Source organism: Peromyscus maniculatus, chromosome 19, assembly GCF_049852395.1.
Source record: "Peromyscus maniculatus bairdii isolate BWxNUB_F1_BW_parent chromosome 19, HU_Pman_BW_mat_3.1, whole genome shotgun sequence".
Lineage (NCBI taxonomy): Eukaryota > Metazoa > Chordata > Mammalia > Rodentia > Cricetidae > Peromyscus > Peromyscus maniculatus.
Window position 1 is genome coordinate 29,355,632 of NC_134870.1, and position 25,041 is coordinate 29,380,672.

A 25,041-nucleotide genomic window follows, 5' to 3' on the forward strand; every position below is an offset into this window, starting at 1 on the left:
CCCTTCCTCCTGCTGTGTCCCAGCTTCTCGAAAGAGAGCTATATCCTGTCTGTTCTTTTTTTTATAGTATTTTGTTCTGCCTTCTCATTGGTTGTAAACCCAAACAAGTGACTGCATCGTCACTGTCTGAATGTACAGCCCCCTAGGTCTTAAAAGCATATGTCTCCAATGCTGGCTGTATCCCTGAACACACAGAGATCTATGGGATTAAAGGCGTGTGCCACCACCGCCACACTCTTGCTATGGCTCTAATAGCTCTGACCCCCGGGCAACTTTATTTATTAACATACAATCAAAATCACATTTCAGTACAATTAGAATACCACCACAAGACCCTGCCTCAAAAATAAGAGAGTGATAGAAGACAACACCTGACATCAACCTCTATCCTCTGCATACCACCACCAAAATAATAATGATACTGGTAAAAATGGCAGTGAATGTCTAGAATCCTGGGCATAATGAACAATCTGAGATGCTCTAATGCTTTGTGTTATAAACTGGAATTGTGTTGCTGTACACCTGACAAGTTTTAAAAATAACAATATATTACATAAGTTAGAGGTATTTTTATTCATGTAGGTTTTCTAGTTTGGAAATTTAATTAAAACTATAAGACACTAGCTGGGGAGTGCACACTTTCAATTCCAGCACTCTGAAGGCAGAGGCATGAAGATCTCTGAGTTTGAGATCAGCTTGGTCTGCAGAGTGAGTTCCAGGGCATCCAGGAATATACAGAGAAACCCTGTCTCAGAAAAAAAACTGTAAGACATATGTCATGACTATTGAAACAGCATGTTTATTGACTATCAAAGAATGTCCGTTAGAAATGCTTATATGATCTGGGCCTTATGGTGCACACCTTTAATCCCTGTACTCAGGAAGCAGAGGCAGGCAGATCTCTGTGAGTTCAAGGCCTCATCTACACAATGAGTTCCAAAACAGTCAGAATTATGTGATAGACTCTGTTTAAGTGTTTAAGTGATTATATGCTAAACTGGGGACCAAGGAAAAACCTACATTAATATCTTTCTTTCATATATTCAGTTATAAGGATTCATATCTCACCTCCCAAGTTCAGACAATTTACCATTGATAATCTACTTGGTAAAAACACCATTGAGGACAATTGTAATGAGGTGATGAACAATACTATTTGTGAATTATTTTTTATTGCATGAGAATTCATACATACATATGAGTTTTGATCAAAACCCCCATTCTTCTCCTTCCAATTCCTCTTCTAATCACCCCCACTTTTCCCTCCTAACTTTATGTGATCTTTTTAAAATAACTCCACAGAGTCCATTTAGTACTGCCTGTAATGTATGTGTATACAGAGTAATCTGCTGGAGAATGGGTAGCCTCTCTACATCCCCCCAAAAAATTCTCTTTCCCCCAGGAACCATCAGCCAAGGCATTTATCTAAATTGTTCTATTGTTAATAAAAACTCAGGAGTCAGATAAGAATGAGACTTCTTGAGCTCCTCCTCATCCATGACAGTATTTTGGTTGGCTTGATCTTGTGCAGGTCTTGTGCATGCTGTTCAGCTGCTGTGAGTTCATGTGTCTCATGACTATCATGCCCCACAAATACTTTTTTTGTTACAGATGTCTACTGCATCTATTACATTCTTTCTATATTCTCTTCTGTGGTGACCTCTGAGCTTTGCAGGGAGGGGATGTAGTGTAGACATTCCATTTATAGATGAACTCTCCACAGTCTTTTATTCTCTGCTTGTTAACCATTATGGGTGACCGTGTTATTCACTATCTACTACAAAAAGAAGCTTCTCTGATAAAGACTGAGAGAGGAACTAATATATGAGTATAAAGATAAATAGTTAAGGGCTCGTAAATTACTACGTCCTGTTAGCACGAATGACTTTAGCCAGCCATAGAGTTTTGGTTTAGTTAGTGGTACCAAAAATGAGTTCTTTCTCGTGAGCAGGCTTTAAATTCAACCAGGAAGTGGTTGGTGACCCCCATAACATTCATGCCACTATTGCATCCGTGATATTCTCTTGCCAGGCAAGTTGTTATTGTAGCTTACAGGTTCATAGCTGGCGAAGGCTGTTGATGACTTTTCTCCCCTGGTAGTGTGCATAGAACCTTCCAGCACTTCCATCTCACAACTAGCCAGTAGGGATGAAGCTTCCAGGTGGGTACCAGCTTGATTTTGTCATCTCCTACAACTCAAGTATGTGACATCTTCAGCAGTATAGTCTTACCCTCAAGTTCTGGTAAATTCATTTTAAATATTACTTGCTTAATTAAATATAAGTACTTGGAAACAGGAAAAGATCATCTCTTGCTTCTTACTATACAGTTTTATTTTTAGAAACTATCGATGTTTTTCCGCTTACTTTTTGGGAGGAAGATGAGAAAGATAATATTTTATACCCGCCTGTAGTCTTATCACTGAGAAGGCTGAGGCAAGAGGAGGGTGGCAAATTCTAGGCCAACTTGAGCCTATATCAGGTTCTAGTTCCAGGTCAGCCTGAACTATATAATGAGCAGACTTGTGGTCAGAAGTCGACCTGTATATTGGAATTCAAAATGATTGGTGGGAAGCTGTTAAACTTTTATAATATAAGTGCGCTGATCAAGGATATTAACAAAAACCAACTGCCATTAGCAGAAGTAACACTGAGCTGGAAATTATCAAACTGGAACTACCTGGGCCTACCTTTGTCCCAGAACCCTTGCAAGATACTGATATCGAGATATTGGGGTCAGTCCGTTATGATAGTTCTGCCTGTCTTAGTTACTTTTCTATTGCTATGAAGAGACTCCATGACCAAGACAACTTATAGAGGCAAGAGCTTATTGGAGTTTTATAATTTCAGAGGGTGAGTCCATGACTATCATGGTGAAGAGCACAGCAGCAGGCTGGCAGGCCAGCATGGCACTGGTGTAATAGCTGAGAATTTCATGTTGAGATAACAACTATGAGGCAAAGAGAGAGAGAGAGAGAGAGAGAGAGAGAGAGAGAGAGAGAGAGAGAGAGAGCTAACTGAGAATGGCATGAACTTTTGAAACCTTGAAGCCCATCCCCAGTGACACACCTCCTCCAACAAGACCACATCTGTAGGCATACATTTCTCTCTTTCCTGCCTGTTCCCAAATACCCAGCAGCTGCTTCCCAAATTACCACACAGAGGCTTATATTAATTGTAAATACTCAGCTGATAGCTCAGGCTTATTACTAACTAGCTCTTACACTTAAATTAACCAATAATTCTTATTTATGTTTAGCCAAATGGCTTGGTTCCTTTTCTCAGTTTGGCATTCTCATCTTGCTTCTTCTGTGTCTGGCTGGTGACTCCTGACTCTGCCCTTCCTCTTCCCACCACTCTTAGTTTGGTCCTGCCTGGCTACTGGCCAATCAGTGTTTTATTAAATCAATTCGAGTGACAAATCTTTACAGTGTACAAGAGGATAATTCCACAGCACACACCTCCTCCTGCAAGGCCACACCTTCTCCAACAAGACCACACCTCCTCCAATAAGGCTACACCTCCTAATCTTTTCCAAACAATTCTACCAACTTTCCAAGCATTCATAAATGAGCCTGTGGAGTTCATTCTCATTCAAACTGCCACACACTGCCTCAGCCCTGATCACATTTCACTTTTTTTTTCAAAAAGAGAACCCAGATGGCAGATGTTACTTGTACAGGAAGTGTTCCTGAACAGAATTGGACATTCCGGCCACTACCTGCTCTTCACCACTGTGGACAGGGGCAGGTCACCCAGATGCTCCACCACATAGATCAGGGCATGATGGCAGATGAAAAGGATAACATTCTCCCAATGTTTAACCCAGACTTATGTAAGATCAGTGTCTCAGAGAACCCCTTTGCTAACTCCTAGGTACCAACAGTGATGACTGCTGCCCCAGAAGGGAGCAGCAGTGAATAGATCCTCTGCTTCTTTATCAGTGCTGATAGGGCAGTTAGACAACATTCAAGGTGAACAGTAAAGGGGGAAACTCACCACTGATGGATAGTTGGCCTTTGAAGGAATGAAGAGCTACATAATTAGGGTACAAGCAAATGATGGTGGAAGTCACACTATATGTTGCAAAATATAATGGGGAAATCCTGTGCTGAATAAAAGGAAAATTCCACTTATAATAGTCCAAGATTCAATACACCTATATAGGTAGGTAGCAAATGGAGTCTTCGACCAGAAGCAGACTCCAGAGTATAGGGTCATTATCACAGTGGACAAACACAATCTGTTCCATTCTTCCAGCACAGACTTCATTCTGTAAATTTCAAACATCAGTGTCAACACTCAGTTTTCCACAAAACCTCATATATGGCCCATATAACTGAGAACAACCCCTTCTAGAGCCTCCATTGTGCAAGTAAGTCCTTCACATCCTGATTTGGGGCTTATTGGCCATGTAGCCTACTCTATCTTGGCCAGTGACCTAGAGCTAAGGTTATTGTCCCATATGCCCCAAGTGGGGTTTGTACAACCACAAGAAGCTACACTCTTTGAAGCTAACATTGAAGTCCCACATTCAGGATTCTCCAGCCCCCAATGTCAAGGTGGGCATGTGCATGCTGGTGGGCCACCTCAGTGACAGCATCCAGCATAGGCTGTACCCTGTGCTGGGGCACAATAATCCTGGGCTCTTCTACATTATAGTGCCCATCAGAAAGTCTGGTTACCTGATTATCAAAGCAGTGGTTATAGACATAATCTCTGAACACAATGCCTGGCTCTCCTGCCTTGTGGGACTCTTTAGCCTAGAGTTGCTCATGGGAGAAGTTGTACTGGGCATAGTTTGAATGACAAGATGATGTCCATCACCAATTTCTGACTCTAATAAGAAAATGAAGGTCAGCTACCCTGATCAGTTCCTGTTACACTGTATGTAATCTTTGTAGACAGCTTGCAAGAGATATCTCTGGACCTTAGTGCTCACCCATTCCCCTCTGACCCCTTGACAAGCTCCAGCTTTACCTGGTAGTAGTCTTGGCCTTGATCTTTGTGTTCTTCCTCTTTGCCATGGTTGTGGCTATTGCCCTGCATCTGTGACTCTCCTATAGGCATAACACTGGAGTCTGGTTTGAGCTTGAGCTCTGCTCCAAGACTGCATAGTTTTTCTTTTCCCCAACTATGATAAGGGAATTTATCATGCAGTGTGTTGAATGAACTGCCTAACATTCTTCAGATACTGAGTTTAATTTTCTCAGTCCAAAGCCCGAAGATGTTCTACCACAAAATTGAAGCCTTTGGGGTTGAAAATGCCAGCCAGTTACAGCAATCCAAATGTGATTTTGATTCAATCAACTTGCAAATGGTTTGTTCAGATATTTCCCATGTGTAACTAGGAGGGAACTCATTAACTTAGAGATAAAATACTGCAGATTAAGTACTCCTTGATTCTGTTGTGTTTTACTAATTTTTCTTTGTGTGGAGCATGCAGTAAGGAAATCCTTTGTAAGCTTATCTGTGTTGCAACTGCTCTTTTGTAGAAAGTCTCCTAATGGTCCTAAAATTTTGTTAATTCTAAAACAATGCAATAAAAATCATTTCAACAAAGTAATATATCACACTATCATTATGACATATTATCTACTCCTTTATTAGTGTTTTGTTGTGGAAAACTCCTTTACACTGTGTGGAGATGTGTCCCTGTGATTGGTTTAATAAAGCGCTGAATGGTCAACAGCTAGGCAAGATGAGGTTAGGCAGGACTTCTGGGGACAGAGAGGTCTCTGGGAAGAAGAATGGCAGTCACCAGCCAGAAGCAGAGGAAGCAAGACATGCAGGAGGAGAGGTAAAAGCCATGAGCCATGTGACAGCACATAGATTAATCAAAATGGGTTAATTTGAGTTATAAGAGCTAGTTAGAAACAAGCCTAAGCTAAGGCCAAGCTTTCATAATTAATAATAAGACTCCATGTCATGATTTGGAGGAGCATACAGAGATACAGCTACTGGTTGCTGCTTGTGGGCTGGAGCCAGCCACCAGTTCCATACTGATGAGTGAACAATAAATGCTGAAAGACATGGGATTGTAGGAGGGACTGCTGAATTAACCAGCCTAGATACTTTAACTTTGAAATGGAATTCAAAAAATGTATTGTGTTGGGGAAGAGGTTATGATTTTGCTTCCACAAGAAATGAAAGGTTGTGGATTCATTCAAGGTTAAAGAGAATCAGGTTTGATTGGGGGGGGGGGGCGGGGAGCACCTGAAAATCTTGACTATAGATATGAAGAAATATACCTACAAAAACTACAAGAAAAATGATGTACCTGATCAAACATAAAACAAAAAAAAATCATCTTTGGCTGGATTGTGTACAATATATAGTCCATAATTGTGTTAATGAAGATATGTATGATGTTATCTTTAAAAGTTTGTGTGTTTTCAGAGCAAGGGGACCAGACACCAATTAAAAAAATGGGTGGCTCAGGTAATCCAGCCTCTCAGAGTGCCTCTGTTTCAGTTCCCTCAGAGTTCTGTATTCAGAACAGCTTCAAGGCTGCTGGCTGAGATGGTCTAACCTCACAGACTATTCTAGCCAGGGCTCCAGATAATCCTTGTGCTTTCTCATTGCTCAGAGAATGCACAGCAAATGTTATGGCTAGTGTTTCCAGGACTTCACCATTATCTCAGTGTTCTCAGAGTTCCCTAAAGATTCCATCACCTCCAGGCAACAGGAAGCAGTCTAGAGAACATGGTGTCCACATTCCCAAGAGGTGGGGTATATGGGGTTTGGTCATTCGATGGGATATGGATGTTTTTTCATCATTTGGGAGGGTTGGTTACAAGTTGTTATTGGTTATGGTCAGGAAAAAGGCTGAACAAAAGAGATTAGATTCAAGGATCTCTTTCTGAAAGGAAAAGGTGGGAATGTAGCATAGAAATGATAGGATAAAGGGTAGATTGTTGAGTCTACTTTTGAACAACCACTAGTCTCAAATATATTTACATTGGTATGGATTTTTGTATATTGATACAAATTTAAGGTTATTTTTGTTATACTGTATATATGTTTCTATTCTTGTTTAAGGTATTGTACCTATGCAGCTCATTTTAAAAAGTAATATAAATTTCTAGTCCTTGAAAGCTATTTAGGATAATAAATACAGGCTAATAGTCATCTATAACAATCAAACTTATAGTCCTGTTAGATATGTTTTCAAGGTTATATGGAGATATATTTTAGATAGATAGGTGGTCTTCAAATACTCCAAAGACCTACAGAATATGGCATTTAAAATGTTATAATAACATAAGGCTTTTCATGACAGTGAGACATGTGTGCCCCTGGCAGCACCAATCTACTTCAAAAAAAGGATGATGATCATTGAAGAACCTTCATATGGAGTTTGCCTTCTTTGTGGTAAAAGCTAGCCATTTAGGCAAGAAACTACCCTTGCCTTGACTGCTGACACTATGCTGTCCAAATTGGACAAGCAGGACACAAAACAAGGCAACTGCATAACTTTGCCAAGACAAAGTAGGACAGTCCTTCAAAACTTCCTGCTTTTCAAAAAAGTCTGTAGATATTCTAGGCCTTTAGGCCAAAGATAGAAACCCTAACATTGCAGAGGAACCTTGGGTAACTGTCCAGGCAGCCAGATGTCTCTGTCATTTCTTAGTTTTGGAAGTTACTTGCTCTGTACTTCCTGTTTACTCGGGTAATATTATATCCTTCTCAGGTCTTTGATGAGGTTGAAGACTAGATAGTTATAGTTAAAATTCCCATTAGTCATGATAGAAAGTAAATTAGGTATAAAACTTTGGACTCATCAAGAGAGGATAGATACTGGAGTATTTTCTCTAAATTTGCCAAATACAAATGGACTGGACATTGTAAATGTAATTCTAACCTGATAATTCTTCTTATTGCTTATCGTTTTATTATGTTAGAGTTAAAACCTTTCCTTTTTTAAAACAAAAAGGGGGAATGTTGCAGAATATTCCTTTACACTGTGTGAAGATATGTCATTGTGATTGATTTAATAAAGAAATGAATGGCCAGTAGCCAGGCAGGAAGGGATTAGGCAAGACTTCTGGGGCCAGAGAGGTTTCAGGGAAGAAGAAAGGCAGAGTTGCCAGCCAAAAGCAGAGGCAGCAAGACCTTCAGGAGGAGAGGTAAAAAGCTATGAGCCACATGACAGCACATAGATTAGTAGAAATGATTTAATTTAAGTTTTAAGAGCTAGTCAGAAACAAGCCTAAACTAAGGCCAAGGTTTCATAATTAATAATAACTCTCTGTGGCATGATTTGGGGGACTAGCAGCTCAAAAAAGGCCTGCTACAGTGCTTGGCATTGAATTCAAAGCGTTGAACATCCTAAAGAAGCATGCTAACACTGAATTATATTCCTGTCTTGGTAATTGTTCTATTGCTGTGAAGAGACACTATGACTGTGGCAACTCTTGTAAAAGAAAGCATTTAATTGGGCTTGGTTACAGTTTCAGAGGTTTAGTCCATTGTTCTGGTGGGGAGCATGGCAGCATGCAGGCAAGCATGATACTAGAGGAATAGCTAAAGATTCTACATCTATCCAGCTGGCAGCAGGAAGAGACAGACTCTGGGACTGCCTTGGGCTTTTGAAACCCCCAGTGACATACTTCCTTAAACAAAGACAACTTCTCCAACAACGCCACAGCTCTTAATCCTTTCAAACAGTGCCACTCCCTAAGCAATGAAATATATGAGCCTACAGGGGGCATTCTCATTCAAACCACAATTCCCAACCCCAGACACTATCTCCTGAATTAAACAGGACTCTATACAATTAAATGATCCACTTACTTTACCAGCAGTCAATCACAAATATCCTGTGTACAATAAAATAAATAAATGTATTAAAATGTTTATGTAGCATGGAAGACAGGCGCAAAAATAAGTCCTCATTTTCAACCGAAGACTCATTGTCGATATGAGTTTGATACATGCAAGAAGGAATATGACATGCAAAACAACTCAAAGAGATGCTGACATGGATAATGAGGCGTGTCTTGAACATGAGGTCTGTGTGAAAAATACCTGTGAATGGATGTTCGTTTCGATGTAGCCCTGGCATATCCAAATACAGGTCAATATTCTGAGGTGATGGGAATGAATATGATCTGAATTTGTTCTTAACAGATGTGAAGTGTCAGCACGTGAGAGGTTCTTAAAAGTGAGTTGTTTGAAGAAATTGACAGAGATCCTCTGGCAGAGAATGTTTCAGTTGTACTGAGTACATGTCTTTAATTCAAGGAGAGATAAAAGAATTTGGGGCTGATATCATAACTGGATTAAGCATCTTTCTTGAGAAGGGTAGTTTTCAGAAGTCTTGAACTTTGGTGACCTCAATGGACAGTGAAGAAATTACACATGGAATCCCTCAAATAAAAATTTATTGGCAGGCAGTGGTGGTGCATACCTTTAATCCCAGCATTCAGGATGCAGAAACAGGTCGGTCTCTTGAGTTTGCCGCCAGTCTACACTACAAAGTGAGTTCCAGGACAATCAGGGCTACACAAACAAGCCCTGGAGAGAGAGAGAGAGAGAGAGAGAGAGAGAGAGAGAGAGAGAGAGAGAGAGAAGAAAAACTATTGACTTTGACTTTACAATAAAAAAATGTTTTATGTAACCTACACATTTTCACTTCCTTTGCATTTTTTAAAAAACATACACAAATGTAGCCTCTGTTACAGCCATTCTTTAAGTATTAATGGAAACAGACAATGACATCTAAAAATGGCAGCTCTTCTACTTCCTGACACTGTAGTAGATTCTTTCAGAATGAGTTTGTAGTTATCAATGGCTTTACTGAAAATGGGCAAATGCAGGTGATGATTCAAGACTTCCAGAAAAGTGTGATACCATTTCTATTCTACAAGATTCTAAGAAATACTTCCTCACACACAAAATGATAATAATAATAATAGTAATAATAATAATAATAATAAGTGAGTATTTTTCAGGGAACACTTAAGATCATTTGAAATTGAATATATGATTCTTCTGTTTTATTCACTCTCTTATAGAGAGAAATATAAATGACATACCTGCATATTTAACAGATATAAAATCCTCTACCAGTGTCGCAAAACGGGTGCAGTATGAACTTAAGACTCTAAGTGTCGCTGTTCCCTAACCCGAGCAAGAAAATCAGTGGGAACTGGGTTGTGTCCTGTTGAGATATCAAACGCTGTGCAGAAATTCTAACCTGAAATGGTTCTCAACTGGTCTCTGTTCATTTAAGGGCCTTTACCTCTGGTTTTGTGCATTACAAAGTGGGGCAGAGCTGTTCGTCCTTCCAGTAATCGCTGGGAAGTCTTTAACAAGCTAGTCATGGCGGCTCTGCAGAGGCGCCCGCCCTGCGGCGAGCTGCTCCTGTTTTTCAATCTCCTGTGGTGGTTGTGGGGTTCCGAAGCTGGGCAGATTCGCTACTCTGTTCCCGAGGAACTGGACAAAGGCTCCTTCGTGGGCAACATCGCCAAGGATCTGGGGCTGCAGCCCCGCGAGCTGGCGGAGCGCGGGATCCGCATCGTCTCCAGAGGTAGGTCGCAGCTTTTCTCTCTGAACCCGCGAAGCGGCAGCTTGGTCACTGCAGGCAGGATAGACCGGGAGGAGCTGTGTGCTCAGAGCATGCCCTGCCTCGTGAGCTTTAACGTCCTTGTGGAGGATAAACTAAGTCTGCATCCCGTGGAAGTGGAAATAGTAGACATTAATGACAATGCACCGCGATTCTTAAAGGAAGACTTGGAAGTGAAAATTCCCGAAAATGCAGCTCCATCCTCTCGTTTTCTATTAATGGGTGTCTATGATCCTGATGTGGGAGAGAACTCCGTTCAGAGCTTCAAGCTCAGCGGCAGTAGTCATTTCTCAGTACATGTGCAAAGCCAAGCCCATGGGCCCAAGTACCCGGAGCTGGTGTTGGAGCACACCCTGGACAGGGAGGGAGAAGCGGTTCACCATCTGATCCTCACTGCCATGGACGGTGGTGACCCTGTCCGAACAGGCATGGCACGAATTCTGGTAACTGTCGTAGATGCGAACGACAATGCTCCAGTATTTACTCAGCCTGTCTATCGTGTGAGTGTTCCTGAAAACCTGCCAGTGGGTTCACGGGTGTTAACAGTTAATGCCACAGACCAGGATGAAGGAGTCCATGCAGAAATAACATACTCCTTTGTAACAATCACAGAAGAGATCTCGCAGATTTTCTGCTTAGACCGTTTAACTGGAGAAATTTCCACCTCTGAGACTCTAGACTATGAGGATTCGAAATTTTATGAGCTGGATGTTGAAGCCCGGGATCAGCCAGGTCTTCAAGACAGAGCAAAAGTTTTAATAACCATCTTGGATGTGAACGACAACGCACCAGAAGTGGTCGTTACATCTGGTAGCCGAGCAATTGCTGAGGACGCACCTCCGGGGACGGTGGTTGCTCTTTTTCAAGTTTATGATAAAGACTCTGAACAGAATGGCCTGGTAACATGCTCTATCGCAGAAAGTCTCCCATTTAAATTGGAAGAATCGTTAGACAATTATTTTCGATTAGTGACGAATGCAGAACTGGATCGGGAACAGGTGTCCTCCTATAACATCACTGTGACAGCCACGGACAGAGGAGCGCTACCTCTGTCTACCACCAGGCTCATCTCCTTAGATGTGGCAGACATTAATGACAACCCACCAGTCTTCTCCCGATCGTCCTACTCGGTTTATGTCCCTGAGAATAACCCCAAGGGCATCTCCATCTTCTCTTTGAAAGCTGTGGACCCCGACAGTGAAGAGAATGCTGAAATCATCTACTCTCTGACCAAAGAAACCCTCCAGGGCACAGCTCTGTCCTCCTTCCTCTCTATCAACTCCAACACCGGTGTCCTGTATGCACTGTGTTCCTTTGACTATGAACAGTTTAGAGAACTGAATCTACTGGTGTCGGCCAGCGACAGAGGGACACCCCCACTCAGTAGCAATGTGTCACTAAACTTGTTTGTGCTGGACCAGAATGACAACGTACCTGAGATCCTGTACCCCACCCTCCCCACTGATGGCTCCACTGGTGTGGAACTGGCTCCCCGCTCTGCAGAGCCTGGTTACCTAGTAACCAAGGTGGTAGCAGTGGACAAAGACTCGGGACAGAATGCCTGGCTGTCCTACCGCCTGCTCAAGGCCAGCGAGCCAGGGCTCTTCTCAGTGGGGCTGCACACGGGTGAGGTGCGCACTGCTCGGGCCCTGCTGGACAGAGATGCTCTGAAGCAAAGCCTGGTGGTAGCTGTGCAGGACCACGGCCAGCCTCCTCTCTCAGCTACTGTGACACTCACTGTGGCTGTGGCCAGCAGCATTCCTGACATCCTGGCTGATTTGGGCAGCCTTGATCTCCCACACAAATCTGATGATTCAAGCCTTACCGTCTACCTGGTGGTGGCCGTGGCCACCGTCTCTTGCATCTTTCTTGCTTTTGTCATGGGGCTACTTGTACTCAGGCTGTGGCACTGGCATAAGTCAAGATTGCTGAAGGCCACAAGGAAAGGTGTGTCAAATCTGTCCACTTCACACTTTGTGGGTATTGACGGGGTGCAGGCTTTTCTGCAGACCTATTCCCATGAGGTCTCCCTCACAGCAGACTCAAGGAAGAGCCATCTGATCTTTCCCCAGCCCAACTATGCCCACACGCTCATCAGTCAGGAGGGTTGTGAGAAAAATGAGCCCTTACTGACACAGGAAGATTTAACTTTTTGCAAAGAGGAAGACTCTCTTGATCAGGTAAGTTTATTGCTTTTATTAAAAAAAAAAAGAAACAGGAAATTGTAATTTTCTCTTTGAACATTGGTAAAGTCTTTTCTCTTTTGCAATGAATGATATTTATCATTGTTTGCTTATGAAATGTCTCCCAGAGATACAAGGCTTGCTCTCCAATAAAAGTAGTCAGACTTGAGCTTTTGGAAAGGTATTGCATTGTAAGGATCCTGATCTCATCAATGGATTGATCCACTGATGGGTTCATAATTGGGTGGACTATTGGGAAGTGATGGAAGCTCTCAAGGGTCGGGGGTCTCCAGTAGGAGGAAGTTGGTTTCTTGGAGATACAACCTTGAAGGGTGTAAATATTACCCCTGGACTTGTGTGTACTGATACCACAAGGTGAACAGCCTTTCTCTACCACATGTTCCTACTGTGATGTTCAGCCTCACCACAACCTCAAAGCAACAGAGCTAGGGTACAGTGAATGAAACTCTGAACCTGTGAATCAAAAACAAATCGTTCTCCCTTTCAAATGAATTTAAGATGTTTTCATCACAGCAATGAAAATGCAACTAAAATAATATAATTCTGATGTTCTTCATTTTTATCAGCAGAGCTCGGTCTCTTCTTGATTTTCATTGGGAAAAGCTTTTATTTCATACTCTAGACTTGTTTGCTCCTTTTTTCTGTACCATTGATTTTGTACATCTCATTCGCAAGGACTTTTTCCTAGGACAGTTAAGCAATTTCTCTTCTAAGCTGAAAATGGAATTAAACAATCTACTATGTACAATTAAGATCTTAGCCTTTCATTTTCCCTCAGTATTACATAATAATTGCAGATATCTTCCAAAATGGTGGAGATTGGAGATTTGTCACTGGAGAGTCATTTTCCTTTTTTTAAGACAAGGTTTCCTGTGTCCCAGGCTGTCCTCACTTAGCTGACCTTGAACTTCTAATCCTCCTGCTTCTGCTTCAGGGGTGTACACTACCACACCTGGTTTACACAGTGCTGAGAATCAAACCCAGGGCTTTGTGCATGCTAGGCAAGCACTCTACCAACTTTTGCCAGTCCTTAGTGAAAGTTATGTGCACATTCTTTATCTCTGCATCTTGGCTGTTTCTTCCCATATTTGCCCTTTTCCTGTACTACTTGGTGGGAGTTGGCTTTCTGTTCCAGAATTTTTTTTGTGAGCGTTGACTAATTTTGGCTTGGTGATAAACCGATTCCTGCTGTACAGGTTGAGTATAGACTACTTTCAAAGCTGGATTGCTTTGCTGATCTGCCATCCTTTATAGTCTCATTCTTTCACAGGGCATAGTTTGAATATCACATGTTTGTCTCAGATCTTTGAAAAGAGGAAAACACATAACCTTCCAAATGTTGTCAGGGCCATTGAAAACCCCTGTATGGTTCTTGCTTCGGTCAGAGGTCACAAATGTACTGGACTTCATTTTGGCTGCTGCCACTTCGATGGTAGCAAAGAAACAGTCCTTTTTACTTCTTAAAAATTAAATTTAAAAATCACTGATGCCTGTGGAGGGGACTACCTAATCTTTGGTGCTTAAAAAACTGAATAAGCTGGGTGGTGATGGTGCACGCCTTTAATCCCAGCACTTGGGAGGCAGAGCCAGGCAGGTCTCTGTGAGTTTGAGGCCAGCCTGGTCTGCAGAGCGAGATCCAGGACAGGCACCAAAACTACACAGAGAAACCCTGTCTCAAAAAAACTAAACAAAACAAAAAAACCCACAACTGAATGATATGCTTAGAACCATTTGTCACTTGTTTGAGCCAATGAAAATCTCTATGGTCTTCCAATTGAAACTAAAATTTTTAAACCTTGCTTTATCTACCTCACACAATTCTGGAAGATGAAATAAATCAACTTTGTGAACTCTTTCTCCATCAGTAAAGTAGTATAGTAGACAAGTGTTGACGTCACCATTTTTATAATTGTTGAATTGTTAAATAAATTACAGTGGCATATGTGTATTCGGTACTTGATAGTATTTAATAATGAAAATGAGTTTTAATATAAAATCACTTACGGGAAATACCTCTAAAAATACAGACTGACTGGTGAATTGGAGGACAAAGTCTTAACAGATACAATGAAAATTTACATAATTTAGCATTTAAAGAAAATAAGCTTCTGTCATGTAGGAACTCTATATTTAATACAAAAGAACTTTGTATCTAAGTGTTTGAAGAAAATGGGGATTATCATTTAGAGGAATTGGTTTACTGTTTATGGCCAAAGATACAAATAATGTTATGGATTACCAAGCAGAAGATGGTGAATCTTTTCATTGTCAAAGTTATTCTAACAGGAATAACAAGAAAGGGACTCCTAATGAGGTGGGAGAGTCTACAATTGGCCCTCTTCAAAAGTAAGCTGATGATGATTAGGTAGGTGTGGTGATGCACATCTTAGTTCCAGAACTTAGGAGACTGAAGTGGGAGAAGTCTGAAGCTAGCCTGTGCTACATAGTGAGAAGCTGCCTTAAAAGAGTAGGGGGTAAAATTGATAGCCAAGGAATTAATAAAATTCAGAAGCTTTGATAATTTGATAAGTTGTTGAACAATTAATTTTTCCCAATCCTGAGTTAGAAGATTCCATGATCCAACAGTAGAACAGGCTGACTATCATATAACTGAATTTGGTGTGCATGTGTAATAAAAACCTATCTTAGAATATGTATTGAAAATGTACGATGCTTTTCTTTGTAACCTGATGCTGACATAATGAAGAAAAGATAAGAGGCTGAAATCCAGCTCTGTGCTACAGTATTTCCAGCAATGCACAAAACACCCACATCAGTCTTCAGTACGACAGAGCTAAGTAGCAATGAGCTTGCCTTGCTTACCTGATGTCCTTGGTTTAAACACTACTACAAGGAAGAAAGAGGGAGGGAGGAAGAGAGGGAAGAGAAAAAAGAAAAGAAAGTGGACAGGGAAAGAGAGAAGAAGAAAAACAAAACTATTAGATTAATTTTTTTAGACAAGATCTAGAACTCCCTGTGTGGCCCAGGCTGGCCTTAAACTTGTGATCCTCCTTTCAGCCTCCATCCACCCCCAAATGCTAGACTCCCACCATACTTGACTAGTTTGTGCTTTTAAATAAGAAGATAGGAGTAATACATGTCTTCCTAAGCCAATAACGTGCCATTTACCTGTTTGTAGTTATTATGGAAGTGTTTGTTTCCAATCATGACTTTTCAAATCTGTTCGTTTGAACATTGGTAATATGATTCTTTGATTTTGTTTTAATTCAGTATTAATTGTAAACAATCTATATTCTACGTATTAGTCATGTGAATTAAATAGCCTCCTACACAAATATGGTTATTTGTTTCATAAGCTCTGAGAGAACCAGAGCTGTTTTATTGTATCATCAATTTTTAGTGATTTTAAACTACATCTTGAATACCCATCAACACTGCCAAAGCTAGCTAACTGGATTTCATGGGTAAATGCCTGTTTATTTTAGTCTTTCACCTGAGTTTCCTGTGGCCATATAATTTGAACAAATAAGACATTTCACTGTAGAAAAATCTATCAGATTCTACTCCCACAGCAGTCATTTATTCATGTGAGCTGATCAACTATTAAACATCGGGAAATCATGAACTAAAGGAAACTTTTTGATCAACTTACCATGCAAATAATTAATACCAAGCTAAGTGTCAGAGAGTTTGACCATGTATTGGGTTTTGAATCCTCATGGAAACAAATCCTCAAGATCACCTGGCTGTTTTATCATCTGCATAAATCATCCATTCCTAATCAAACAGCTGTCGAGGTGATAGTCGTCAAGGGGAAATAATAAACTGGCAGAGAGAGTCGTTGTAAAGTACCTACATTTTTTAATAAGAAATCAACTAAATAGAGATCCAAATTAATGGTTCATCAACAGAATATTTCACAGAGAAGGTAAAATATTATATAAAGATATATTTGCAGTGTAGAATTACCGTATAGATTTTAATAACCTTTACATGTTTGCCTGCAAACGCCTAATTTTCTGACTAAAATGTGAATTGGTGCTCAAGAACGTAACTTCAAAGTTACTTCGTGAAAGATACTTTTTTAAGTATTTGGATTTATCAAATAGTCTATACCTTAAAATGTATCTTTAAAGTGTGCTCGTGGTGTCTGGAGTGAAGAAATTTAAGTAAACAGAAGTTTGAAGAATTAAGCAGCTTTATGTAAAATCAGTTCATTTTGCTTCAAGATGGTGCAGTAACTTAGTAAGGACTCTGCGCGCCGCTGTTCACCAACCAGGAGAAAGTGGTGCCGGAGCTCAGAACCACCGAGTTTACATATAGCACAAAGAGAGGACAAACAGATACTCTCCCTCCTCCGAGCTGCGCCAGACTCAGGCCTTTATTCAGCTGGATTCCCGGCTTCTCTTCCGCACACTGGGGGTCCGGGCGGGCACAACTGGGTCCTGAAGCCCATTCCGAGACCTCTTGGGGTCTGAGCAAGATCCGCAGGACAGCAATGGCGACTGGGCAGAGGGGCGCGGACTACAGAGGATTCGTGCTGCTCTCCATCCTCCTGGGGACCTGGTGGGAAGCCCGGGCAGGACAGATTCTCTACTCCGTGTCTGAAGAGACAGACAAAGGGTCTTTTGTGGGAAATATCACCAAGGATCTGGGACTGCAGCCTCGGGAGCTGGCGGAGCGCGGAGTCCGCATCATCTCCAAAGGTAAGACCCAGCTTTTCTCTCTGAACCCGCGAAGCGGCAGCTTGGTTACGGCAGGCAGGATAGACCGGGAGGAGCTGTGCACCCAGAGCCCGCGGTGTCTCATAAGCTTTAACATCTTGGTAGAAGACAAAATGAATCTTTACCCTATAGAGGTGGAAATAATGGATGTTAATGACAATGCTCCCAGATTCTTAACGGAAGAAATAAACGTAAAAATAATGGAAAATACAGCTCCTGGGATGCGGTTTCCACTAACTGAGGCTACAGATTCAGATGTGGGCACAAACTCCCTCCAGAAATATCAGCTCAGCCCCAATCGCCACTTCTCCCTGGTTGTGCAAAGTGGAGACGATGGGACTAAGTACCCGGAACTGGTGCTGGAGAAGGTTCTTGATCGGGAAGAAGAGGATGTTCACCATCTGGTCCTCACAGCCTATGATGGTGGGAACCCACCCCGATCTGGCACCGCCAGCATCCGCGTCACAGTGGTGGATGTGAATGATCACACGCCAGTCTTCTCTCTGCCCCGGTATCAAGCTACGGTCCCTGAGAACGTACCAGTAGGCACAAGACTTCTCACAGTAAATGCTGTCGACTTGGATGAGGGAGTCTATGGGGAAGTGACATATTCTTTCCGGAAAATAACTCCAGAACTTCTACAAATATTCCATCTGGACTCCCTTACAGGAGAATTGTCTACTTTAAAAGGTCTGGATTATGAAGAATCCAGCTTCTATGAACTGGAAGTTCAGGCTCAAGATGGTGCTGGTAGTCTGACCAAGGCAAAAGTACTGATCACGATTTTGGACGTGAATGACAATGCCCCAGGAGTGACTGTCACATCTGTGAGCAGCCCAGTCCCGGAAGATACACCCCCTGGGACAGTGGTGGCTCTTTTCTACCTCCAAGACAAAGACTCAGGAAAGAATGGTGAGGTGACCTGCTCTTTTCCAGAAAACCTGCCTTTTAAGTTAGAACGATCAATTGATAATTATTACAGGTTGGTCACTGCACAAAACCTGGACCGGGAAAAGACGTCTATGTACAACATCACGCTGAAAGCCACGGATGGTGGAATTCCCCCTCTGTCCACAGAAACTCACATATCCATTCATGTGTCAGACACCAATGACAACCCACCCACCTTCTCAGATTCCTCTTACTCCATCTACATCCCCGAGAACAATCCGAGAGGCTCCTCCATCTTCTCAGTGACTGCTCAAGACCCTGACAGCGACAAGAATGCCCAAGTCACTTATGCGTTAGCTGAGGACACCATCCAGGGGGTACCAGTGTCTTCCTATATCTCCATCAACTCTGACACTGGTGTGCTATATGCACTCGGATCCTTCGACTATGAGCAGTTTCGGAATCTACAACTCAGAGTGACTGCACGCGACAGCGGGGACCCACCTCTCAGCAGTAACGTGTCATTGAACCTCTTTGTGCTGGACAAGAATGACAACGCCCCTGAGATCCTGTACCCCACCCTCCCCACTGATGGTTCCACGGGGGTGGAGCTGGCTCCCCGCTCAGCAGAGCCCGGATACCTAGTGACCAAGGTGGTGGCTGTGGACAAAGACTCGGGCCAAAATGCGTGGCTGTCCTACCGTCTGCTCAAAGCCAGCGAGCCAGGCCTTTTCTCAGTAGGGCTACACACGGGTGAGGTGCGCACAGCGAGGGCCCTTCTGGACAGAGATGCGCTTAAACAGAGCCTGGTGGTAGCTGTCCAGGACCACGGCCAACCCCCACTCTCAGCCACTGTGACGCTCACTGTGGCTGTGGCCAACAGCATCCCTGATGTTCTGGCAGACCTAGGCAGCATCAGGACCCCCAGCGAACCTGATGATTCAGACATCACTCTCTACCTGGTGGTGGCGGTGGCCACTGTTTCCTGTGTTTTCCTTGTCTTTGTCACTGTGCTATTGGCTCTCAGACTGTGGCGCTGGCACAAGTCACACGTGCTACAGGCTTCCGGCAGTGGGCTGGAAGATGTGCCTGCCTCGCACTTCGTAGGTTTGGATGGGGTTCAGGCTTTCCTACAAACATATTCCCATGAGGTTTCACTCACGGCAGACTCTCGAAAGAGCCACATTATCTTCCCTCAGCCCAACTACGTGGATACACTTATCAGCCAAGACAGCTGTGAGAAAAGTGATTCTTTGTTAACATCCATAGATTTTCAAGAATGTAAGGGTGAAGCCCCAAGTGCGCAGGTGAGTTCTCGCCTTTACTTCTTCTGTGTACCTGTGTGTGCGGTGTTCTCACAATGCCAGATGTTGTCTTCTATTGCTTTCCACCTTGTCTGTTGAGGGAGGGGGCTCTTATTTAAAGCCAGAGCTGGCCAATCTGACTCATGTGGCTAGTCGGCTTGCTCTGAGATCCCTGTCTTCATCTCTCATGTCCTAGGATCACAGGTGGGCCGCCATGCCTACCTGGTACTTACATGGGTTCTTGGGATCCAAACCGTGACTCACGCTTTCAGGCAGGGCTAGCAATGTATCCATGAGCCATCTCCAAAGGTCCGTCTTCCCTTATCTTTATTTCCACAAGACTTATATTTTGAGTGAAATATTTCTATCATTTTGCAAAAACAAGAACTTCAAAAATGTAGGTTTAAAACCATTAAAATGTTGCAGGAAAGTTTACCATTTTGTTTCAGTGATTGTACTTTGGCAAGAAGCACATAGGTTGTGATATCTTTTAATTAAACCCTGTGGACAAGAATGTGAATAAGTAGGCCAACACATTTTTGTGCTGTCCTCCGACTTTCCACTTCACTTTCTTAACTCAAATGTCATCTAAGTGAAAACGAATTGTTGAGTCTTTCACTTTGGCTACTTTCCAGGGATTCTTCCTAGAACTCACATCTGTAAAGGCGTGTTAATGGTCTTTTCAACCTGAAGCATTTCTCTGCTTTGCTTCTGTCTCCATGTAATTCAACTTAGTGGCCTTAAAAGGCAAACTCAGCTATGTAAAGCATGCTCATCTACTTGGGTTGCTTGTAGAATATTAGATAGATGCTTAAGAATGAAATGTGTCCAGCTGGGTGGATACCTTTACTCAGTAAAATGCTTCCTGCACAAGCATGAATATCCGAGTTTAATTTTTAACCCAGTGCTGGGGAGGCTGAGACATGCAGATCTCTGGGATTAGTCTGCCTAGCCTAACCTAACTGGTGAAGCCCGAGTCCCAGTGAGAGATGCTGACTCAAAAAACAGGGTGGATGACTCCTGAGGAACAATGTCTGATATGTTCCTCTGACCTCCATATACAGTTCACACAAAAGAATGAAATGTGTAAAGCATCACTAAGATCTGTACAAAAAATAGACATGGTATCTAATACCACACTAAAATTAATTAGTCAAAATAGATGAAGTATGTCACATAAGACGACAGTGCAGGGTAGGTGTGGTGGTTTCCCTTGATTGCAACACTCAGGAGACAGAAGCAAGGCCTCTAGGCCAGCCTCTTCTATTACCACCCCAGAATCTTTTCAAGTGTTGTAACTCTATTTGAAAAATGGACAACTGCATGTCTTCACACACAACTCCAACGTATTCTTTTGGTAGTACTCTAGCTGAAGTGTCTGTGAACATACTGGGAAAGCTGGTTCTACAAAATAACCACCTCAAATTGTCAAACCCAAGATCAAGTTCACTTTCATTTATCCGTTCTTCTGGGGGACAAAAGATTAGAAATAATAAGTTTAGGGATTGACTACTTCCATATTCTTTCACAGAGTGTTTTCTAAACTACACTTATCTGTAAGAGGAATGTGACAAGGTAATAATGACTACTGTGACCCTCTGAGTGCTAATTAAAAAGTTTTTTTCTGTATTTTTGGTAGTATGAGAGAATATTTCGCTCCTGTGGTGTTCCAGTGTGTAATCATTTAGAAAAAGAACAATATTGCATTTTGTGAAGAAAGACACACTGGTGTAATAGGGTTTCCAGATATAATGAGAAGAAACTGGCCTAATGAACACATATTAGATTCTCAAATACATTCTTAAACAAAGAGGAGAAGTCATCACTAAACTCAGGGAGCTATTGAAAGCAAGTTTCCCAGGAAGGTTCCCCTCCAGTTCTGAAGTTATCTTGAAATATAAAGCAAGTGCATAGGGAGGAATAATAGTGTTCTACAGACTTTAGTCCTTCGTATCACAAGGTAAACTACTGCTCCCTCGGTGATTTGAATATTGACTTTATAGTTTATAATGAGAATAACTGTAATGGGAGATGGGTGGCCTAACAGTTCAGCCTGTATCGTTTCTTTACCTGAGATAGTGGAGGTGAAGATCACATAATACTACTGTAAGGCAATTGTTCCAAGTATTTTTCAAAATGAAATGAGTTGGATGGTGAGTATGAGTTGCACCTTTGGAAAAACACATGTAATCCCAACGTTTGGGAGGGAGAAGCAGGTGGATCTCTGTAATTCAAGGCCAGCCTGGTGGACATATCTCCAGGACAGCCACATTATTTAGACAGACCCTATCTCAAAAGAAGAAAAAGGGATAGGGGGATGAAGAAATGGAGAAGAAGAAGAAGAAGAAGAAGAAGAAGAAGAAGAAGAAGAAGAAGAAGAAGAAGAAGAAAAGAAATGACACTCTTAGAAAATGAAGTAATGAAGTATATCAGAATAGATATGACTTTAAAAGGAGATAAGGCATTAGGAATAAAAAAGGAAGAAGGAAAATTATCCCACCTTATTGCTGCTCAATAAACATGCAATGTTGTTGCTCCCTGGGATTATTTAGGCCAAGACTGTGTTACAGTCATGTTTGGCTCACTAGTGGAGTATTAAAGATTAAAGTACGCTTATGTCAACAGATACTATGACTTTAGAGATAAAATCCTGGAAATTTGTGCTAAAAAGCGTTTCCGACAATAGGTTTTGAATGTTATTAAATATATGGAAACTACTGATTAAAAACTTCAAACAGCAGAGGCTGCAGTTTCCTACTGTGGACTTTGGGTGTCGCTGTTGGCCAGACTGGAGAGCTTGAAGCGCCACTTCCGCGCAGCCGCAGAGCGCTTTCCTGTCGCCCTTTCTCCGCCTTATCCTTCACACCGCTTCTTCCAAGCAAAAGAATTGTTTCATAGACTAGAATTGTCATAAGAGTCCCTTTGGAGCCCGGAATATCCGCAGCACGGAGCTTCCTTGTAACCCGGCGTCTCCAGACTGGTGAGCAAGCAAAGGGAAACCAGAAGGATGCGGGAGGGCGCTGCCGAGAGGCGCCGGGTGCAGAGGCAGCCAATGCTCCTTCCCTTCCTGCTGTCTTTGTTCTGCCCCGCGCTCTCTGAGCAGATCCGCTACAAGATCCCCGAGGAAATGCCCACGGGCTCTGTAGTGGGGAACCTCGCCAAGGACCTGGGCTTCAGTGTCCAGGAGCTACCGACGCGAAAGCTGCGTATCAGTTCTGAGAAGCCTTACTTTAGTGTGAGCGCAACCAGCGGGGAGTTGCTAGTGAGCAGCAGGCTGGACAGGGAGCAGATTTGCGGGAAGAAGCCTGTGTGCATTCTGGAAGTTGAGGCTGTTGCTGAAAGTCCGTTGAACTTTTATCATGTGAACGTGGAGCTTGAGGACATTAATGACCACATGCCAAAATTCACGCACACATCCTTTGAATTGCAAATAAGTGAGTCCACAAAACCAGGGACACGATTTATCTTAGGATCCGCCCATGATGCAGATATTGGAACCAATTCTCTGCAGAATTACCAGCTGAGTCCCAATGATCATTTTTCACTGGTGAATAAAGAGAAGTCAGACGGTAGTAAATACCCTGAAATGGTATTGGAGACACCTCTAGACCGGGAGAGGCAGAAATCCTACCACTTGACCTTGACTGCTTTGGACTTTGGGCATCCACCCCTCAACAGCACCGCGCAAATACAAGTCCTAGTGACTGATGCCAATGATAATCCTCCAGTGTTCAGCCAAGATATATACAGGGTGAGCCTTCCAGAAAACGTGCACCCAGGAACCACGGTGCTTAGGGTGGCTGCCACAGACCAGGACGAGGGTGTCAATTCCGAGATCACGTTCTCTTTTAGCGAAGCTGGCCAGATCACCCAATTTAACCTGGATTCTAATACCGGGGAAATTACCACTCTGGATACATTAGACTTCGAAGAAGTCAAAGAATATTCCCTTGTTTTGGAAGCAAGGGATGGCGGGGGGATGATTGCACAATGTACAGTGGAGATAGAAGTCTTGGATGAAAACGACCATGTCCCTGAAGTGTTATTCCAATCTCTACCGGATCTCATAATGGAGGACGCCGAACCAGGAACACACGTCGCTCTGTTTAAAACCCGAGACAAAGATTCTGGACGCAATGGAGAAGTTATCTGCAAATTAGAAGGCGGCGCTCCGTTTAAAATACTCACTTCTTCAAGAAACACGTATAAACTAGTGACGGACGGAGTTCTAGACCGCGAGCAGAACCCAGAATACAACATCACTATCAGAGCCACCGACAAGGGTGACCCACCCCTCTCTTCCAGCTCTAGTGTCATCTTGCGTATTGGCGATGTGAACGATAACGCTCCAGTTTTCACAAAGGTTTCATATGTGGTCCAAGTTTCGGAAAACAATCCACCTGGAGCCTCCATCGCTCAAGTCAGCGCCTCGGACCCAGATTTAGGGCCCAACGGCCACGTCTCCTACTCCATCATAGCCAGCGACCTGGAGCCTACATCGCTGTGGTCCTACGTGACCGTGAACGCGCAGAGCGGAGTGGTGTTCGCTCAGCGCGCCTTCGACCACGAGCAGCTGCGCTCCTTCCAGCTGACTCTGCAGGCGCGCGACCAGGGCTCGCCCGCGCTCAGCGCCAACGTGAGCATGCGCGTGCTGGTGGGCGACCGCAACGACAACGCGCCGCGCGTGCTGTACCCCACGCTCGAGCTCGACGGTTCCGCGCTCTTCGACACGGTGCCGCGCGCCGCTGAGCCCGGATACCTGGTCACTAAGGTGGTGGCTGTGGACGCGGACTCGGGACACAACGCCTGGCTGTCATACCATGTGCTGCAGGCCAGCGATCCCGGGCTCTTCAGCCTGGGGCTGCGCACTGGCGAGGTGCGCACAGCGCGTGCCTTGGGCGACAGGGACGCTGCGCGGCAGCGCCTTCTGGTCGCTGTACGCGATGGTGGACAGCCACCACTGTCGGCTACAGCCACGCTGCACCTGATCTTTGCTGACAGCCTGCAGGAGATCCTGCCAGACCTCAGCGATGATCCTCTGCCCCCTGACCCTCAAGCCCAGCTTCAATTTTACTTGGTGGTGGCCTTGGCCTTGATTTCTGTGCTTTTCCTCCTGGCTGTGATTCTAGCCATAGCGCTTCGACTGCGACACTCCTCCAGCAGCAAGGCTTGGGGCTGCTTTCAGTCAGAAGTTGTGGTTCCCCCCAACTACAGTGATGGTACTTTGTCGTATTCCTACAACCTGTGTGCTCCACCTACAGGGAAGGCAGAATTTAACTCCCTGACATGTAATGATCAGTTGAATTCAGGACAAGATATACTTTTTGGAGATTCAGCGGGGGCCTTGTTTCCACTTAATTCCAGTGAGTCAACCTCCCATCAGGTGAG

At 43.3% G+C, this 25,041-nt stretch overlaps 1 protein-coding gene across 10 annotated transcripts in view; it reads left to right on the forward strand.

The window, feature by feature from the left end:
* LOC102907684 (protocadherin gamma-C4) overlaps window positions 1-25,041 on the forward strand; it is a 200,658-nt gene that overhangs the window by 48,219 nt on the left and 127,398 nt on the right. Inside the window, exon 1 of one of the 10 annotated variants that reach the window (XM_042264434.2) lies at window positions 1,394-12,749. The exons of 7 other annotated variants lie outside the window; for them this stretch is intronic. In XM_042264434.2, the coding sequence (XP_042120368.2) occupies window positions 10,326-12,749 (2,424 nt within the window). In that variant the 5' untranslated portion in view covers window positions 1,394-10,325. Of the gene's footprint in view, window positions 1-1,393; window positions 12,750-17,232; window positions 19,657-19,785; window positions 25,037-25,041 lie in introns of those variants that run through there. 2 more of the 10 variants (XM_042264435.2, XM_042264448.2) reach the window with 2 other exon arrangements.